This window comes from Halichoerus grypus, chromosome 12, assembly GCF_964656455.1.
Source record: "Halichoerus grypus chromosome 12, mHalGry1.hap1.1, whole genome shotgun sequence".
Classification (NCBI taxonomy): Eukaryota; Metazoa; Chordata; class Mammalia; order Carnivora; family Phocidae; genus Halichoerus; species Halichoerus grypus.
The window spans coordinates 21,832,850-21,850,907 of record NC_135723.1 but is presented as its reverse complement, the minus strand read 5'-3'; the positions used below and the strand labels follow the sequence as shown (position 1 = coordinate 21,850,907).

The window sequence follows — 18,058 nt, the reverse complement described above, 5'->3', positions numbered from 1 at the left end:
AGAATATACTGGGGAATCAGAACGGTATAAGGAGGTAGCCGGAGGCCTTGCAATTTGTGCCAAAGCATGCAGTCAGGCTGTGGGTCTAGGAAAAGCTGTTTCTTTTTTCTGAAAAATCCAACTTATAACCTGAGTTTTATATTCTTTCTTATTTCCTGCTTCAGTCTATAAACTGCTCGAGCCCCTATCTCCCTACTTAAATTGCTCTCTCTAAGGTCATGATTCTCAATCTTGGCTGCACACCTGGAAATCACCTGGGTACCTTTAGAAACCACGAATACCAGGGTCCCACCCCCAGGGACTGTGATTTCACTCTTCTGGGGCACAGCCAAGGTGTCGGGAGCTGTGCCGCTTCCCAGGTGATTGTCATGTGCAGCCAGCGTGGGACCACTCACTGCAGCACGGTTCCTAGCAACACTTCCTAGTGAAATACAGTGGTCCAGCTCAGTCTTCATTGTTTTTGTCCTTCCTACAGCGGTAGACATTATTGATTATTCCCTGATTCTTGAAACTTTCTTTTCTTTTGGAGGACATTATTCTGAATCTCCTGTCTTCCTTTCCCTCTGACTCCTGTGCTAACGAGCCCAGCTATGGGCATTCTTCCAAACTCCATTTCTGGCCTTCTATTCTCTGTGTATACTCCTTGGGCTTCAACTATTATCCCTGTGCCCAGATCTGCCAATTTTATGTCTCCAATTAATTTCCTCCATTCAATAAATGTTTACTCAGCCTGGCATTACACCGGATGTTGGCATATTGTGCTGCACCGTTTAGACAAAGTTCCTGCTTTCTATCTTGTAAATCCTCCTCACTCAAGGGCATCTCCACTTAAAGCTACTTGCACCCAAACTAAAGAAAAACTCACCATTTTCCCTCATAAATATACATCTCTTCTTAACTATCAAATTCAATCAATGGAGATACTTTTGCATTGGTTTTCCAGGTTCAGAGTTTAGAAATTATTTTAGAAATTTTACTCTTCTCTTTTTTACTCTCAATGTTCAAACTGGCACCTGGTTTTGAGATTTTTCCGCTTCTTTCCTTTGTGCCTGCGTTGTCTCATATCAATTGTATCCATCCCATTTTTCTTCATGCCACACAGGGAGGACTTCATCACCTCCTACACAGAGGACCACTGAGGCTTCTTTATTGGCATACCCACCTTCATCAGCTCCTGGGCTAATCGCCCTAAAACAGACCATGTCACTCCTCTGCCCTTGTGCCCCTTCATTCACGTCCTTGTCAAGCACAGATTCTTGTATGTGCCTTTTAAGGCTCTTCTTCCTTAGCTGCAAACTCTGCTTATCCACTTTCCTCTTTGATTTTATCATTCAGTTCAACCTTTCTCAAGAGGTTGCACCAGCCGGCAGTAGAAAGTACACAGGACTGGGCTTATGAAAGCAGAGTGTCAGTCCTGGTGCTGCTACAAGCCTACTGGGTCATAACTTACTTCCCTGGGTTCTCATCACCTTCCTATGCTACTGAGGAAGCAGGTATCTAGGACCCTAACGTCCTTTTCTATTTTCAAAATCAGAATTCTACTCTCCTCCACTAGATGAAAATATTGCCTATTCAGTCTGGTCTGCTCATGGTTTTCCCTATGGACTAGGAGCACCCCCACCTCTGCTTCTTTGCTTATGCTGCTAGCCTAGCTTGGGATGTCCTTTCTTCTCCATTCACCCTTCAAATCCATTCCAATCATCAATGCCCACTTGAGACTAAGCTTCTTTGTGAAATCTTCCCCAGATCCTGGATTGGCCATCCATTGGTCATCTCATTCTCCTTTGAGCTTTCATTACATTCTGCGTCAGTACCAATCCATAGAGCACTTGATTTAGTCACCTATTGGACTCTAACTTTTTAAAAGTATCCCCTCAACTAGACCTATTGAAGACAGATGTGTACCTTATACTTATCCAAGTTCCACTCCTGTTGACTAGTTTAGTGTTGACTGATTGAATCTGAGGTAGCATGAGCATTTCTGGGACCCCCCCTAAGATATGTCCTTTAAGTTCAAAGTAAAGAAAATATGAAAAATCTGGATTTTGCAAGACCTTGGAAGTAACCAAATTCGTCAGATGTTGGCCCCCTGGAATCTAAAACAGGACAAAGTCCTTGTGAACATTCTCATCTGGATCTCTTAGAGGAAGAATGATATGGGGTGGCTAAAGACCAGAAGACCCCCAGAATCCCGACAGGCTTGCAAGTTACAGTGAAGGGTCCAAGTACGAAGTGATGTCAGTCTTTATATCTCCTAAGATAGGTGTGTCTGTGTGTGTGTGTGTGCGTGTGTGCACATGCGCGTGAGCAAGGTATATGTAAGTATGAGTGTGTGTGTGTACAACCTAGAGGATGCAAACTGGTCACAATGAGGGTGACCTAGAATATGCTATGACCCAGAATGGCAAAAACTATAAGACAAAATGGGAACAACAAAATTTCATGATTCCTGGAGTGATGGAAAGAAGACAGTAGCTGAACTAATATAAAGTTCTATGAATTAAAGCCCATGTACATACAAACTCATGTGTAAATCCTATTGCTGACTCTGGCCTTCTCTATGTGATGAGAGTCCCTAATCCTGCAGATCTGATGGTAAAAGAAAAATCTGAATTTTCAAAAAGAGACAAAGTAGGCATTTTTATTTATATGTAAAGAAGTCTTCAAGTACCTATACTTAAAAATAAGCTCACGTTACGAGGCTTTAAAAAAGAGACTTCTAAAACTTAATGTATACACACCATTTCCAAGAACGCGATCATGGTTTGACTCACGCGCACTTCTGTTTTATACTCAGACTTGTCCGAGGTGCCACACATGCCCATTTGCACACGTCTTCCCTCTACCTGGAGAGGGAGTACTTACCATAGCAGGAGTCCGTGACCGAGCAGGAGGCAGCGAAATCGATCTGCAGGAACGAATCCTCATTCACGGCAACGTCTGTGCTGACCACGTAGCGGGTGCTGGCCTTCTCGATGAAGACCAGGGCGTCACCAGTGGAGCTGCACACGGGCATCTTGGTGCCTCCCGGGTGGAGCAGCCATTTCCTACTATCCAGGTTTGTGAAATCGTCCTCCAAGACCGTATTACCAGAAATATTTCCTCCGATAAGAATCTGAAAGGCATTTTTTTAAGAAAACGAATTTTCAATATGGTTTCAAAATAGGAGAGAGTTCGGTCTTCTTGTTTGTTTGCGTTTCTCTGTCAGATCGCTCAACACGTGCGTCACATGGCGAGCGTCCCGTCAGGGGCCTTTCAGAATGCTTTTGTTTGTGTGGTCTGCTCGCCCATCTGGCAAGAAGCGGCAGAAAACAAATCGAAGTACTGACAAAACCATTCACAGCCTTCATGGGCCAAACTGCGCCTTTGGAAACTACATGCGCCCAAGCTGGGAAAGCAAAATTTGGCTTACATGTGATTATTTTCCAAGCGAAATTTCTATTTAAGGACAGTTGTATCCTAAGGCATTTCAGTTCCAATTCTTCACCTGGATTCTACCGTTTGTTAACAGGTTCTTTGAGTTCTATTTGACACCCATTTTATTATGGATGAAGATCTTTTAGAACTGTCCATAAGGACGTTAGGAAGATTTATTTATTTCTTCCTCAAAGGCTAGGAAAGAGGATTTGGAAGCGAGTGCATGTGGTACCAATGCTAATTTGCACATTTTCCTTTTCAGAGAATTATAACCTTGCATCACGCTTGATAAAGTCCCTCTACCCATATGGCAGATTTCTCTATGCGCAGGACCTGGGCCTTCTGTGGTGTCGTTTGTTTTTATAGGCTCAGGCAATTGAAGGAAAAGAAAATGAAAGGAAGCTAAATGGCATATCTAATCTAGCTGCGTGCCCATGGGCAAGTCATTCAATTGTGGGTCTCGGGCTTCCTCGACTGAGCGAGGGGGCTGGCCTGAATGCGATCTAGGCCACATGCAGCTCGAGTGCCAACAATTATAATAGTTAATCTCGAATGGACTGACCTGGTCGATAACCCAGGGACTGTAGAAGTGCCCGTTTTCAGATGGCTGCCACCAGCGGAGGCGAGTAGAAGCAGAACGGGCTTTCAAGGGTATCTCCAGGGCGATGTACCTGCCCACGTTGCTGGAGTTGCTGAAAAGAAACTCTTGAAGGAGACTCCAAGACAGGCCGCCATTGAGCGAATACTGGAGAAGCACAGGTTGGCTCCTGGGGTCAGGGACACCTTTACCACATCCCAGTCTCATGAAGAACTGCACAAATCTGACATGAGGAAGATTTATTGTAGACTTTTTTTTTTTTTTTACTTCAGTGACAAATTCACACTGTTTACAAAAGACAAGCCCACAGGGTCATGGGTGGGGGAGATGAATGCATGGCTTTAATGAATATGATGATTTAATGAATGTCCAGAGCAATCATTTCAAAGTCCGATTTTCCTTTTTAATGTAAGGAAGTTAATAAAATGTGAAGTCTGGAAAAAGGCAACTCTGTACCCTCTTCATATTTTGTCCCCCTCCACAAAGGTGAGTCTGAGGGAGCTGAGCACTCACCGTACCCTCTGGCCATCCTATAAGAAGATGGGAGGGCTCCAAAGACTCTCCAAGTGTGGGAGTGTGTGTTGTTATCTATTTAAGATGAATTTATCCTTAGTATCTGAAACTGGAAGAATGTTATGAACGTAGTTTATGCCATTAATTGGCAAAATCATCCATCCTCTGGTTTTACCAGTCGTTTTTCAGTCTCCTGTTACTGGTCTGGGGAGACACATTTAAATGCAGAGGTTGTAGCTCCTCTTTGTGAAAGGCCAGGGATCTTTTGGAAGAGGTGTGTCAAGCCTGGGCCCCTTTTCCATCTTTTGTGCCAGGGGCAGGGAAGCACGAGTATGGGGGTGGTGGTGAGGGTGGGCTGTGCCAGCCTCTGACTATTGCTGGGTTTGGGATGGATGATACTGGCCATCGAGAAGTGTGGCGGACAGCCAGGGGCAGCCTTCCCAGCTGGCAGGGAGGTGGACGGAGTGGCAGCGACCAGCTGGGGTGCCAACGAAAACTAGCTCACATGTTATCTTTGGCAGGCAAGCTGCTGGTGCCTGGTCTGGCCGCCGTGCTAGCTGGTAATGCAGAATAAATTTCATGTGTAACCCAACACATACGCCCAATTATGTATGCATGTTAAACATAGGAAGCATATTGGGACTTATAATAAAAGTTATCAGTTCCATATATAAAACCATGCATTCTTCATGGCTTCCTCCTCCCCCCATCTCCATTAACTAGGCATTCATTTATCTTATAACCCCGAGAAAATTGGGATTTTACATGGAGCATTTTGAGGTCAATGTATGCAAATCCTACACAGCACGCTACTGAGATGAGATAAATAATGGAGCTTTTAACATTGGATTAATGAAAAAAAAATACATAGTTAGTGCCTAGTGGATGTTGATATCTATAAAAACAATAACCACTTACAGAAAAAAAACCTTTTGGCCTATTGTCTACTTGTATTGGGAAATGCTTATAGATTAATTTAGTTATGGTAAATCCACATCAGAATTATTTAGAAAAACCCAATAATTTCTAAATTGGAGAACTCAAACGCCAATGATAAATCTGAAATAAAGAGCATCAAATTAAACCATGTGCATTAAAATAGGATGACGAGAAATAAAATTTTGCTTTCTATCACTGTAAAATTCTCTCACAGAATTGTATTTTTATGAAGCATGGTCAAATTTATAATTCAATAAATGAAAGATTTAGGTGAAAGAGGAGGGTAAATATGTTAAGATCTATTTTAAGATACTCGGGAATGTTTTAAAAAACAAAAACACGACTTTTTTGTTCACTTGCAAAAATAGGTCAGGGTTCCATTTTACACATGTTGAGTTGTCTTCTTTATTTTCCTGGCTAAGTTTTTGGCTTGTCAAATGATCAAGGGATACACATCTTGACAGGACATAATCCTCTGAGCCAGTTTAAATGTTTGTTTCTGAGAGGCTGTGCTCAGATCAGAAAGTGAGTGCCTAGAAAGCATGAGCAAATCATTGGAAAGAAATGCTTATAAAGAATAAGGTTACACTTCAAATATTCTTAACTTAAATTGCTAATGGATATAAAATTAATGGTGGGTGATTTGAGGACATATTGTATTTCATTTAAGCTTTCTACTAAGCGTGGTGTAGATAATTTTGTACATGGTCCAAGTGCTCCCGAAAAGTATTCTCTAGAAGGTGGATAAAAAAGATGCAACATTATTTTCTTGAAGTGAAAGTAAGTGAAACATTGTCATTTCCTAGTCACCATCTTGTAAATATCACCGATCTTGATATTAACTTTTGTCTGTTTAGCTATGTTTCATTTCTGATCTAGCTTATTTCACAAAGCTCCCTCGGTTTTAGGATGGAAATTACATGAATTGTGTCTTTACGGAGTCTTAGATAAGAGAGAAGCTCAACATTTCCAATGGAAGGCCTTGCCCTTGAGATGTCTGCTTCTTTCTGACTTGATTACGTTCTGTTACTGTACATCACAACGTGGTTTCTCGACAGCATCTAAAAATGTTTACCTAGCATGTGATAAATCCAGATCTCGTGTCATCAACATGCGCAAGCCATCTTCATTGAAAAAGAGGTTGTTTCCACTGGAAAGGATCCCACACTTCCGAGATGGCTTTCCACCACTCATTAATAAGAATCTATCAGATTCTAGCTGACCTGTAAAAAGTGGTAAAGGTGATTTACCTATGACCCCAAAGACAGTCATACTCTTTTTTAAAGGAATATGGTTAAACGCTTTAGGCAGTTTTGAAATACAAAGTCATGAACACTGAAGTCACATATTTTGGGAGAAGAGGTCTCTTCAACAGTTTAGCTTGTCTGAATTGTTTAACCTTGGCTGTATAATTTAAGGGGCCACATGACAGAAGGGGGGGTGGGGCTTTTCCTGAGTAGCTGTGGTCCAGCCAGATGGGTCCTTCCTCTCAACTCTCCTACACGACAAAAAAATGACACTGGCAGGCAGAGAGTGATTCAGGCCAAAAGTAAGAGAGGGTAATGCAGCTTTTCCACTGGCCTCTTCATTGTCTTCGCTACTCTGAGGACCGTGTCAGGCAGGTATTAGAAAGTATTTTTATTTATTTTTTATTTTTTTTATTTTTTAAAGATTTTATTTATTTATTTGACAGAGAGAGACACAGCGAGAGAGGGAACACAAGCAGTGTGAGTGGGAGAGGGAGAAGCAGGCTTCCCACTGAGCAGGGAGCCCGATGCGGGGCTCGATCCCAGGACCCTGGGATCATGACCTGAGCCAAAGGCAGACGCTTAACGACTGAGCCACCCAGGCGCCCCTACAAAGTATTTTTAAAAACACAGTTTTAATGGAAGAAGTTACAGTGTAATTTAATATTTTCAATTAAATAATGTCTTCTCAAAACCAGCTCACAAATCTCTCCAGATACTTATCTTAGATCTAGGTTTTTTTTTTTTTGATTGTGGTAAAATGCACACAACACAAAATTGATCATTTTCAACATTTTAAAGTGAACAACTCGGTGGCATTTAGTACATTCACATTCATGTTGTGCAACTGTCACCATTACCTAGTTCCAGAACTTTTTCATCACCCATGAGGGAAACCTTATACCCATTAAGCAGTCACTCCCCATCCCCCCCTCCCCCCCCAGCCCCTGGCAACTGCTGATCTGCCTTCTGTCTCTATGGATTTGCCTATTTTGGATGTTTCACAGAATCATATGATATATAGCCTTTTGTGTCTGACTTCTTTCACTTGGCCTGAATGTTTTCAAGGTTCATCCATGTTGTCGCATGAATCAGTATTTCATTCCTTTGTATGGCTGCATCATACTCACCCATTGTATTGATATACCTAAATCTAATATTAAATTGTACTTAAAACCATAAATATCTTATAATAATTTTATAGACAACTTGGGAAAAAGAAAGAAATCGTTTGATCCCACCATCCTAACATACTGTTACACTTGTTTAAGACTTTTCTTTTATGAGAATATTTTCCCATTGTTTTATCAGAGAACATATCCAAGTACATTTTTCTACAACATTATCGTCAGACATAATGATGTTAGATTCTAGGTATAAAACTGAGGTACAGAAAGTGATGAGAGGCTGCTCAATGAGTTGATGATAAATGACGACAGGAATTTATATTTCTGGAAACTTGTTCCCTCTACCCAAGATTAACCCTCTAGAGACGGTTTCTAAAATGGTCATTAATCAGCAATTCCACGTGATGGAAGAAGTGGTGAAACCAGCTTTAGTTTTCTCAATCACGGCCTTTCTCATTCTCATTGACCATTGTTTTGAACACGGAACCCTATACAATTCAGAACTAAATGAAGGAATGGGTGGTCGCAGTTGTAGGGATAAATAATGAAATGTTAGAGTGGAATTCATGATTACTTCTATATGACAAATTACATTTAATATGTAGTTTCTTTCACAAAGCTACATAGAACTTATTTTAAAAGATTACCTTCAAAATCATCCTTGAGAAAATCAGGATTTTTGGTGCTTATTTTACAGGTGGGACCTGAGTAGCCGGGATCACATATACACTTGGTTCCATTGATACAACCCCCATGTCCATTACACATCTCTTCACACTGGGGACCAATATAGACATTATCGATGGCCCACGTCACTGGCTGAGAGCCAGCGGGGTAAAATCCTTGGTACCATCTGAAACGCACAGATCTGAAAAAGAGGTACAAGTCTTTTAAAATCGAAGCAATACATGTCTTTCTCTGATTGACTTATTTCGCTCAGCATAATGCCCTCCAGTTCCGTCCACGTGTCATATGACCTCACTGAAAGGAGGAATTCTTGATCTCAGGAAACAAACTGAGGGTTGCTGGAGGGGTGGGTGGGAGGGATGGGGTGGCTGGGTGACAGACATTGGGGAGGGTATGGGCTATGGCGAGCGCTGTGAATGGTGTAAGACTGTTGAATCACAGACCTGTACCCCTGAAACAAATAATACATTATATGTTAAAAAAAAAAGAAGAAGATAGCAGGAAGGGAAAAATGAAGGGGGGGGAATCAGAGGGGAGGATGAACCATGAGAGACTCTGGACTCTGAGAAACTAACTGAGGGTTCTAGAGGGGAGGGGGTGGGAGGACGGGTTAGCCTGGGGATGGGTATTAAAGAGGGCACGTTCTGCATGGAGCCCTGGGTGTTATACACAAACAATGAATCATGGAACACTACATCAAAAACTAATGATGTAATGTATGGTGATTAACATAATAAAAAAATAAATAAAATCAAAGCAATAGAACAACACAGCTTCAAAGTAAGGACATCTGATCAAGGAACAGCGGCCAGTTACTACCTCTGCACCACACTCAAGAAGTAGAAAACTCGATTTGACATTTCGAGAACACAAACTCCATTCCTCAATCTCCAGGATTTTGCCAATTTACGTTCCTGTTTCCTGTAAGCCCTTCCTAATCCTATCACTAGGTCAAATTCCACCTGACCCTCACCTTTTTCAACAGTGACTTCTTTGGTGACGCTTTCTCCATTCTATCTACACTCTGCGTAACTGATTTTTTTCTTCATAAATTGAGGTAAAATTCGCATAACATAAAAGCAACCATTAGCCATTTAAAGAGTACAACTGGGTGGCAGTCAGCACATTCCCAGTGTTTAGCTAACCATCTCCATCAAGTTCCAAGACATTTTCATCACCCCAAAAGGAAACCTTGTGTCTATTAAGCAGTCACTCCCCATACCATCCTAGTTCCAGCTCCCAACAACCATTAATTCATTTTATTTCCAAGTAAATTGTCCTATCATATTGTTGATGAGAGCTTCTTGGAAATAATCTACATATTTAGGTAGTATTTCAAAAACAGTTTAATATGTTCTATTAGACACAAAATTCAAAGAAGACAGATTTATTTTTGAGGGGATGGAGATAGAGATGGCATGCACACTCATCTTTGTACCCTATGAATGTGTCCCATATTCAGTGATCATCGAAACCAAATTCAGAATAATTTTTTAATTTGAGAAACAGAAATTAGAAGTCAATTTTGGAAGTATTCATTAGGCTTCTAAAGTTCAGTAGATCGTAAAGCAGATGGAGTCAAGTTCCCACATATAATTTTAACCCTAATTTCATTGTTTATCTCAAGACTCCAACCACACTGAGCTGCTCCCAAAATGCCAGTTCATAATTACATTTTATTTTCAAATACTTGTCAGAGTTTAGTCTTGGCAAGAAGCACTTTCTACCCTTTGAACTTCCAGACTGCTGAGCTGAGGGAAATGGCTAGAGTTTTCCTTTGAACAAAAGCCTACATGGATTTTTTTGAACTCCTTATTTATTCAAATGTTCTGAATACAAATGAACCACCTTGGTTGGATATTTATTATTGTTCACCTGCCTTGACACAGAAACTGCAAGCACTATGATAAATGGGCTGAAGGGTCTGGTTTTATTGTGCTTCCCTTCTGCTGAAGCCTTATTTTGAAAATTTCTCACTGCCACTCCCTGGTGAATGTCAGCGTCTGTTCTCCCAAGCCAGTGGTATTCAAAAGGATCTGTTTTTTAAATGTAAACTTAAAATTTCAAGCACATAATGGTGCTTTCTTTAGACAGGGGTTTTGGTTGACTCATTATGAAACTGTATAAAGCAAAAGCAATTAGGAAGTTTTACAGACAGAAAGACTCCTAGAGGAAAAGGACACAAAGGTGATGTGAATAAAACTCAATGGAAGCTCAATACTTCATGCTTCATATGTGAATCGACAAACATGGTCATTTTGTACCTGAAAACATTTCATGTGCTTTTTTGGTATCTGGTGTCCACCAAGTGCACGGAAAAGGGTAATTTACACATGGGTTGTGTACATTTTTTAGCATCTGGCTTGTACTGTCACTATGGACCATGTTGAATACAAACCAAGCAATGATTCACTGAGTTGGAGGAAATTTAACTTTTGCCTTCCAGCAATTCATGCCTGCGTGGGTTTTAACAAGAGTGCTAATTCTCTTCCTGAAACAAGGACCAGACAACACTATTAAGGCCAATACTTCTCTTCACAGAAATGGTTGAAGGCAGTTTGGAGGGTAGGTTTATACCATTCTGAGAGTGGGCATGCCTCTTGGACAGATTTCCTTTCTTTTTATAGAAATAAAAATGACACGGAGTACAAATAACACGATGGCCTAAGTTCTGCACCTTTATCATTGGAGGAGGTATATTTTAAACTGACACTCAATAGCAGCGGGTGAAAATATATTCATTTCTAATGTTCAAATTATATTGCCTTATGATTTCTCTCGTTCAGATTTCCAAATTGTATTCCCTTATGCGTCAGCACAGCCCCGTGGACATCACCAATTCTAAGTGAGGTGGTTTCCATGAAACTGAAGCAACTGTCCTGTGACTTTATTCCATATTTCTTTAAAGAGGACTGTTTCCATGTGGGAATGTGCTGAAGGAAGTCTCAGTTGTTAAAACAATGTAAATTCATGCCCTACACCCTGTCTTTAGGGTGGTTTCCTCGTTAATCCAATTCTTAGCCGAGCAATAGGAGGAAATGAGAGGTCCATTAAAGAGAAAATTTGGAGCTTTTCAACAATAACCATAATGGTCACGATCTTGGTCCTAGGTGCCTGCGTGATCGGCCCGCAGGCCTTTCTCTGCCTATACTGCCCATAAGTGTGGATTTGGGGCAGCTAGGCTTCTGTCGCATGGCTTAGCTTTCTGACTATAGCTGATTGATTCAGACTGTCTCTTCTAGAAATGTGGAGTTAAGAGTTCCAGCACATGAGAGTAGTCGTTTGCTGAGTGATGTTAAAGTCAGCATGATAAAAATGAGGGTCATACACTCCTTTTGCTGAGTCCCTCACACTTTCTAAGTGGGGTCCACGAAATTCCCCAGTATGCTTCTAGTAAGTTTTTCCACTTTTTTGGTAAGCCCTTTATATTTCCTGCAACATAGGATCTTAAATAGTACAATTGATTTTGGGTAAAAAGTTGTTCCTGAGCTGTTTCTCCCTGCCATATTCTTCTATAGACAATCCTCCCCACTCCCAGCAATAACAACTTTCTGGTTGTGCCGGCTGAATTGTCAGCTCTGTCTTCTACAGAACCGTGAGGACATTCTGCTTAGTAATGCTTTTTTTTTTTTTTTTTTTAATAGTTGGATTTTCCATTGGGATCATATCCTGGTGTAACATCAAGAATTAACAAATAACATCCTTGACAGCTCAAAATATTAAAGTCCTTAGCAATCAAATTATAAAAATTATGCTGATGATATGATGAGAAGCAAATGGATTTATGTTCAAAGAGAATGCAGACTTGTGAAAATTTACTTTCACCCTTTTGGAAAAGTACTAGGTATTAGTCGTTTTGCTTGAAGACTCAAGACTTACAATTTTGCTGAGTTTCACATTGGGAATGTAAATCTATTTCCATCTTGAAAGTATATTAGTGCTTTCTTTTCTTGACATACCCTGAAAGAACAAGTTTTTTCTTCTGATAGAAAAGACAAATTCTGAGGGAGCCTGCTTTGTTGACTTCCTCTCTTTGTTCACTTGCATTATTAGGTTTAGTTTTTGAACTATTCATTTCATTTCTATTAGAACTGAAGTCCTTTATCTCCAAATAGTTTTCAACAGAAGAGTCAAATATATGGAACAAGAATGCTGAAAGAGGTTGGAAAAGCAGAAATGCCTGGGCGGGGGAAGAGTGGAACAATTTTTTTTTTTTTATGAGTCACCTAGATTATTCTGTGGGCTTCCATCCTCCCGCTGTGTGCTCTCCCTACATAAGAGACACAGGTAGATGTCCGAAAGTCATAAAATTCTCACTGCATTTATACTGGGAGGTGGGGGCAGGTGTGTGTGTGGGGGGGATTACAACATTAGGAGAAAATGATATATCTGTTGCTTCCTCATGGATCTAATGAAGACCCGTGGGGGCTATGAATCCCTAGAGTGCAGCCCATGATGTACTCTTTTAAACCTGTCTTCAAACTCTGAGTGAGTAGTGTGTCAGCTCGGAGTCCCATGTCTGGAGCCCCCACTGATCTGCTGAAGAGGAGAACCAGGGGAAGGCGCCCCCCGCAAAGTGGCAAGTCAACGGTGACCTCAGGGAGAGCACCGTCAGAGGAGAAAGATGGCGGTGCGAAGCGGCAGGCCCTCACCCGCACAGGTGCAGCTTCCCGAAGTGCACGACCTCCCTCCTCCAGCCCTGGGTGGTCCCCGCGTAGTAGGTGCTGCTCGGGTGGTGCTCGGTGGAGCACAGGGAGCTGACGTGGTTGCTGCCGTGGTAGCAGAGGGGCAGCAGCAGGTGCCACGTCGCCCCGAAGTCCCTTGAAAACTCCAGTCTGACTGGATCGGTACACGAGCTATCCGTGGAGCACCCCACATTGATCTGGGGGAGGAAGGAAAAAATAAACAAAAAAAGCGATACAAATTACGTCAGAGCAACAGGCCTTGAAATGATTCACCACTTCATTATTTTCTCGAGAGTCCGTTTTCCTGGGAACTGCCCTGCTGAAATATTTAACACTATAAAATTCTGTTTTGCCTAACTGAGTAATATCATATATTACCTTCAAATAATAATTTTTTCATAAAGAACCTCAAAGGGCCTCATAAAAAATTTATTTTCCCTCATTTTATAAAAAGCTAGGGAGTGGGTAAGGCTGGCATGGATTCCAAATTTTACCTCTGGCCTACTTTCATAGCCAAGCCAAGCAAATCGTAATGAAAAGACTGTTTCCTTATTTCTAACCATCAACTTTTTTTCAGTCCGCTAGATAGGAAGGCCTTCTGTTTTCCTTCCTGTGACACCTTCCAAATAATCCCCAAAGTTCCGCCCGTGAAAAAACTTCAATACGTATTCAACAAAATACAATTATTGTCACGATTTCCGTGGCACAGGGAGAGCGTTTTCAGAAAGACCTTCTTAATCATTAGGGAAATAATTACTTCATTCCTTTTTCCAAGCTTTCAAGTAAATAAACTAAAACTTAAATAAACGCATGTAATTCTTCCTATGCAATTTTCCCCTCTTGCAATTGAGATTAATATTTTCTTGCTCTTGAAGCACCCGGATATATTTATACTTATAATTTTTGTTGTTGAACTTACTCCTTGTACCTTTTGATGAGTGAAGTATCAACATCAGATAAACGTTTCAACTACAGGCATTTGTTTCTACCTAGATCTTCTGATAACAGAACACGGCCACAGGTGCTATTTTTTTAAATTAACATTTAAAGCATACATTTAGAAAATATAATAGAAGGTTATTTAAGCAACTTAAAATAAAGCTAGAAAATATAACAAAGTTTAAAATAGATCCAGAATAATTTCTGTATGACAGCATCACTTGGTCTCTGACTTTTGAGATGCAAGAGACAACTCTAATTTAGAGGCTACCAAGAGTTAATCTAAAGAAATATTCAGAATTTTGTTAATGCAGTCAGGCACTATTGTAAGCCTTCCTAAAGGCAGCTAGAGATCTCAACTACGAAACAAGCATTTTTGAAAGTTAGTACTATCGAATGCTGGCACAATGCACCCTTGGTTCTGCTGATTTTATCTAAGTCTTGAAATACACACAAGTTTTTCTTTTATACATTATTAATTTGCTCTCTTCCAAATTATAAGGAGTCCATGAATATTAATGAAATACACAAAAATTATAAAAATAGTGTAGTGTTGTTTTATCTGTAAAATACACGGCACCATGATAAACATTATATAAATGTGCCAGCATGGTGTAACGGTAGTTACACTGACTGGGTCTTAGGTAACACGTAAAAATTGTGAAAACAATAATATTAGAATAGTATGGCCCTTTTCATTTTTATAATGTTTAAAATAATTTATTTCAACAACTTCCCATTGTAGTAGGTAGGGAGATTATGTCATAAATAAAGGACAAAAACTCAGAAATAAACCTTAGTAGGACGATTGGTTCTGCTAATAAAAATGAATTATGATGTAAAACCTCTTTTGTCCTTGCACAAAAATGGAAAGTCATAACACATGAAATTATCTGAGATTTTCCTTCTCTTTCCTGGCTTTTTGTTCAAGATAAAATTTAAAGCATTTTTGATAGAACAAAGTCAAGTACCTCAAATTGTATGATGGTGTTCTCATTCACATCCAGGTCACGAGTGGTAATAGAATGCTCACCAACTTCATTTGAAACAAATACCATAGCTGAATCTTCCTCGCTGTTAGGGAAGAAAACAACAAGAAATCCATTTGGGCAAAAGTTCATCGTCATTTGTAGAGAGCGAAGGTTTTATTTTAACATCTCAGTTAAAGACTTACGGGGCTCCTTTTGAAGAATATGGACAATAAAGGCCAATGTTACCACCAGGATAGAAAAACCAATTGTCTTCTCTGGGTCCAAAGTCAAATGTATCCAGAAGCATCACAGGGTTGTTTAGATTATTCCCATCAATAATGAAGTCATCAACAATCCAGATTTCTTCTTTCTTACCTAAGGCATTTTTGGATAAAAAAAAAAGTTGTTCCAATGGTGGAAATTGGAGGGACATTTTTGCTCGTTGGAAGAAAGTGAAGGACAGAAAGGAATCAGTAACAACAGGTTAAATATATGCCTTTGAGACAGAGAAACACAAACTATGCAACAGTGTATTTAAAGTATGAAAGAATCAAGCTGTCAATCATATTAAGTTGAGAGAGCAGGGAACAGCCTCACTGATTTCAGAAAGCTGAGACGGTCTGTGAAATTGTGCTCCCCTCCCAGTCCCGGTGGGCGCTACAGACCCTCTGCTGCCAAGAATGGGATCTGAATTGTGTTTTCATGGTTTAGGAGAACCTGTAAGACACCTGAATCTGTGAGCACAGGTGGTCAAGCCTGCGGATTTAAAACTGAGGTATACTAGTCGATTCGAGGAGCAACCCATGACCTTTTAGAGTCAGCTCATGACGTAGCATCATGCTACGGTCAGGCCAAAGGACTGTGGTCATGGAAACCCTGGCCTGATGCATAATTTTATTTAATTGTTAAAACTACACAGAAGATACTCTGTGTTATGTACATTTTTTAATGTTTTTCAAAACTTTTATGTTTATTTGAAGATATGTGGAACTATCCAGAAAACTAGTAAAATCACTCCATAGGCTGTCAGAGAATTTGATTCAGCAACACAGGCTGGGTGTTGAAGGAAGATACCTACAGAGTAGGGAGGAGGGCAAACCCAGGCTGTCTTTGCAAAGTGCTGTTTGGACTCAAGGAAACAAGGAAATAAGACCATGCCAAAGCAGAAACATCAAGATTCCCCAAGGTTGCTTCTTCGCTGATTTCTACTTTGACTACAATTCTTACCAAGATATATATATTACATATAAATATATATATAATTTGTAAACAGGAGCTTGTAGAAATAACCTGATGATTTAAATGAAGTCACATGTGTCTCTCTCTCTCTCTCTAATCCTATCACTGTTCTTTCTTTTTTGGTACATTCTTTTTTTGTTTTTAAGGACTTTATTCATTTGAGAGAGAGAGAGAGAGAGAGACAGAGACAGCACAAGCAAGGAGAGAGAGGCAGAGGGAGAGGGAGAAGCAGACTCCCCGCTGAGCTGGGAGCCCGACGTGGGGCTCAATCCCAGGACCTGGAGATCATGACCTGAGCTGAAGGCAGACGCTTAACCATCTGAGCCACCCAGGTGCCCCAGCTATCACTGTACTAATTCTAGTAGCTTTGTTCTCTTTTCTTGTTTTGGAAGCAGTTGGTGAAAACAACAAAGTAAAAGGTAAGTAAAATTCCAATCATAACATGAAGACAATGATCCTCTGGATTGTGAAACTTGGTTGCATTTATTTATTTATTCATTTTTACTTTTATTTGGTGATTATAAAAGATTATTTTTTCTGTTTGTAATAAGTTAAAAATTATTTCTGGCTTACTAGTATAAAATAAATACTCAGGTTAAATTTTAGAGATAGCGGTACATTTTTCTTATTCATTTCTGTGTTACCTCTGCAAAGAATATGCTTAATGGGATATCTCCATGCTTACTCAGGCCATTAAATGCATGATTTGGTAGAGTCTGGTCCTTTATAATCAGCAGTTAATAGAAATATTGGAAGCAATAAAACATTACAAATTTGTAGAATCATTTTCTGTAGCCATCTGAAAATGCTGTTAAATTATACATTCACTTTAACTTATCACTGAAGCGGGGGTATGTGATAAGAATATTTTATCTAAGGTACTTTCTGCTTGGTGTAAGTCCCTGTCACTTTGTCATGGTATTTTGCTGCAATGTTCTTCTGTCTCACTAATGAAATGCCACACTCAGAAGAACTATTTATTCCCAAATGAATTCAGCAGGAATGTAGTTACAATTGAGGAGTGACTAACGATAATGCTACATTTTTAAAAAAAGATTTTATTTATTTATTTGAGAGAGTGCACCCACGAGCAGAGGGGAGGAGCAGAAGGAGAAGCAGGATCCCCGCTGAGCAGGGAGCCCGAAGCAGGGCTCAATCCCAGGACCCCAAGATCATGACCTGAGCTAAAGGCAGATGCTTAACCAACTGAGCCACCCAGGTGGCCCAATGCTCAATTATTTTTTAAAAACCTTAGCTCTGTAAGGGGCTTTAGCTATATTTACATCATGAAGAGAACTTATAAGTTAAATACAAAGAGACAACAAAGATACATAAAGTTAAATATTCATTGAGACTCCTCTAGGTAAAATGTGTGTTATGGACAATGAAAACTACTCAGTTGACAAACACTTCCTCCACATCTTAGAAACAAACATGGTAAAATGCCATCGTCAGTTTTGATCATAGGCGAACATGTGCATTCTTACCATTATTGTAAGGTTGCCAGAGTCTGAACCTTGTAGCATTGGTCTGGGCAGTATATGGCAAGGGAACATTAATGAAAAGTATGTTGGTTGTCTGAGGGAAGTAAAATTCGTCCATCAGGTGCCAAGTGATTCCCCCATTGATAGAGAATTGTAATAGAATAGAGTGAGACCTCTCCGGGGTACCTAGAGAGAAGACACCACAGGCATAA

General features: G+C 40.2%; 1 protein-coding gene across 3 annotated transcripts in view; it reads right to left on the bottom strand.

Moving 5' to 3' along the window:
- The window catches only part of RELN (reelin), a 490,351-nt gene that overhangs the window by 57,951 nt on the left and 414,342 nt on the right, over positions 1–18,058 (bottom strand). For all 3 annotated transcript variants that reach the window (XM_078060039.1, XM_078060040.1, XM_036067465.2), the window contains exons 38-45: positions 17,850–18,032; positions 15,327–15,498; positions 15,124–15,226; positions 13,181–13,410; positions 8,489–8,709; positions 6,543–6,690; positions 3,980–4,238; positions 2,866–3,115 (exon numbers count right to left, since the gene is read on the bottom strand). In XM_078060039.1, the coding sequence (XP_077916165.1) occupies positions 2,866–3,115; positions 3,980–4,238; positions 6,543–6,690; positions 8,489–8,709; positions 13,181–13,410; positions 15,124–15,226; positions 15,327–15,498; positions 17,850–18,032 (1,566 nt within the window). The remainder of the gene's footprint in view (positions 1–2,865; positions 3,116–3,979; positions 4,239–6,542; positions 6,691–8,488; positions 8,710–13,180; positions 13,411–15,123; positions 15,227–15,326; positions 15,499–17,849; positions 18,033–18,058) is intronic.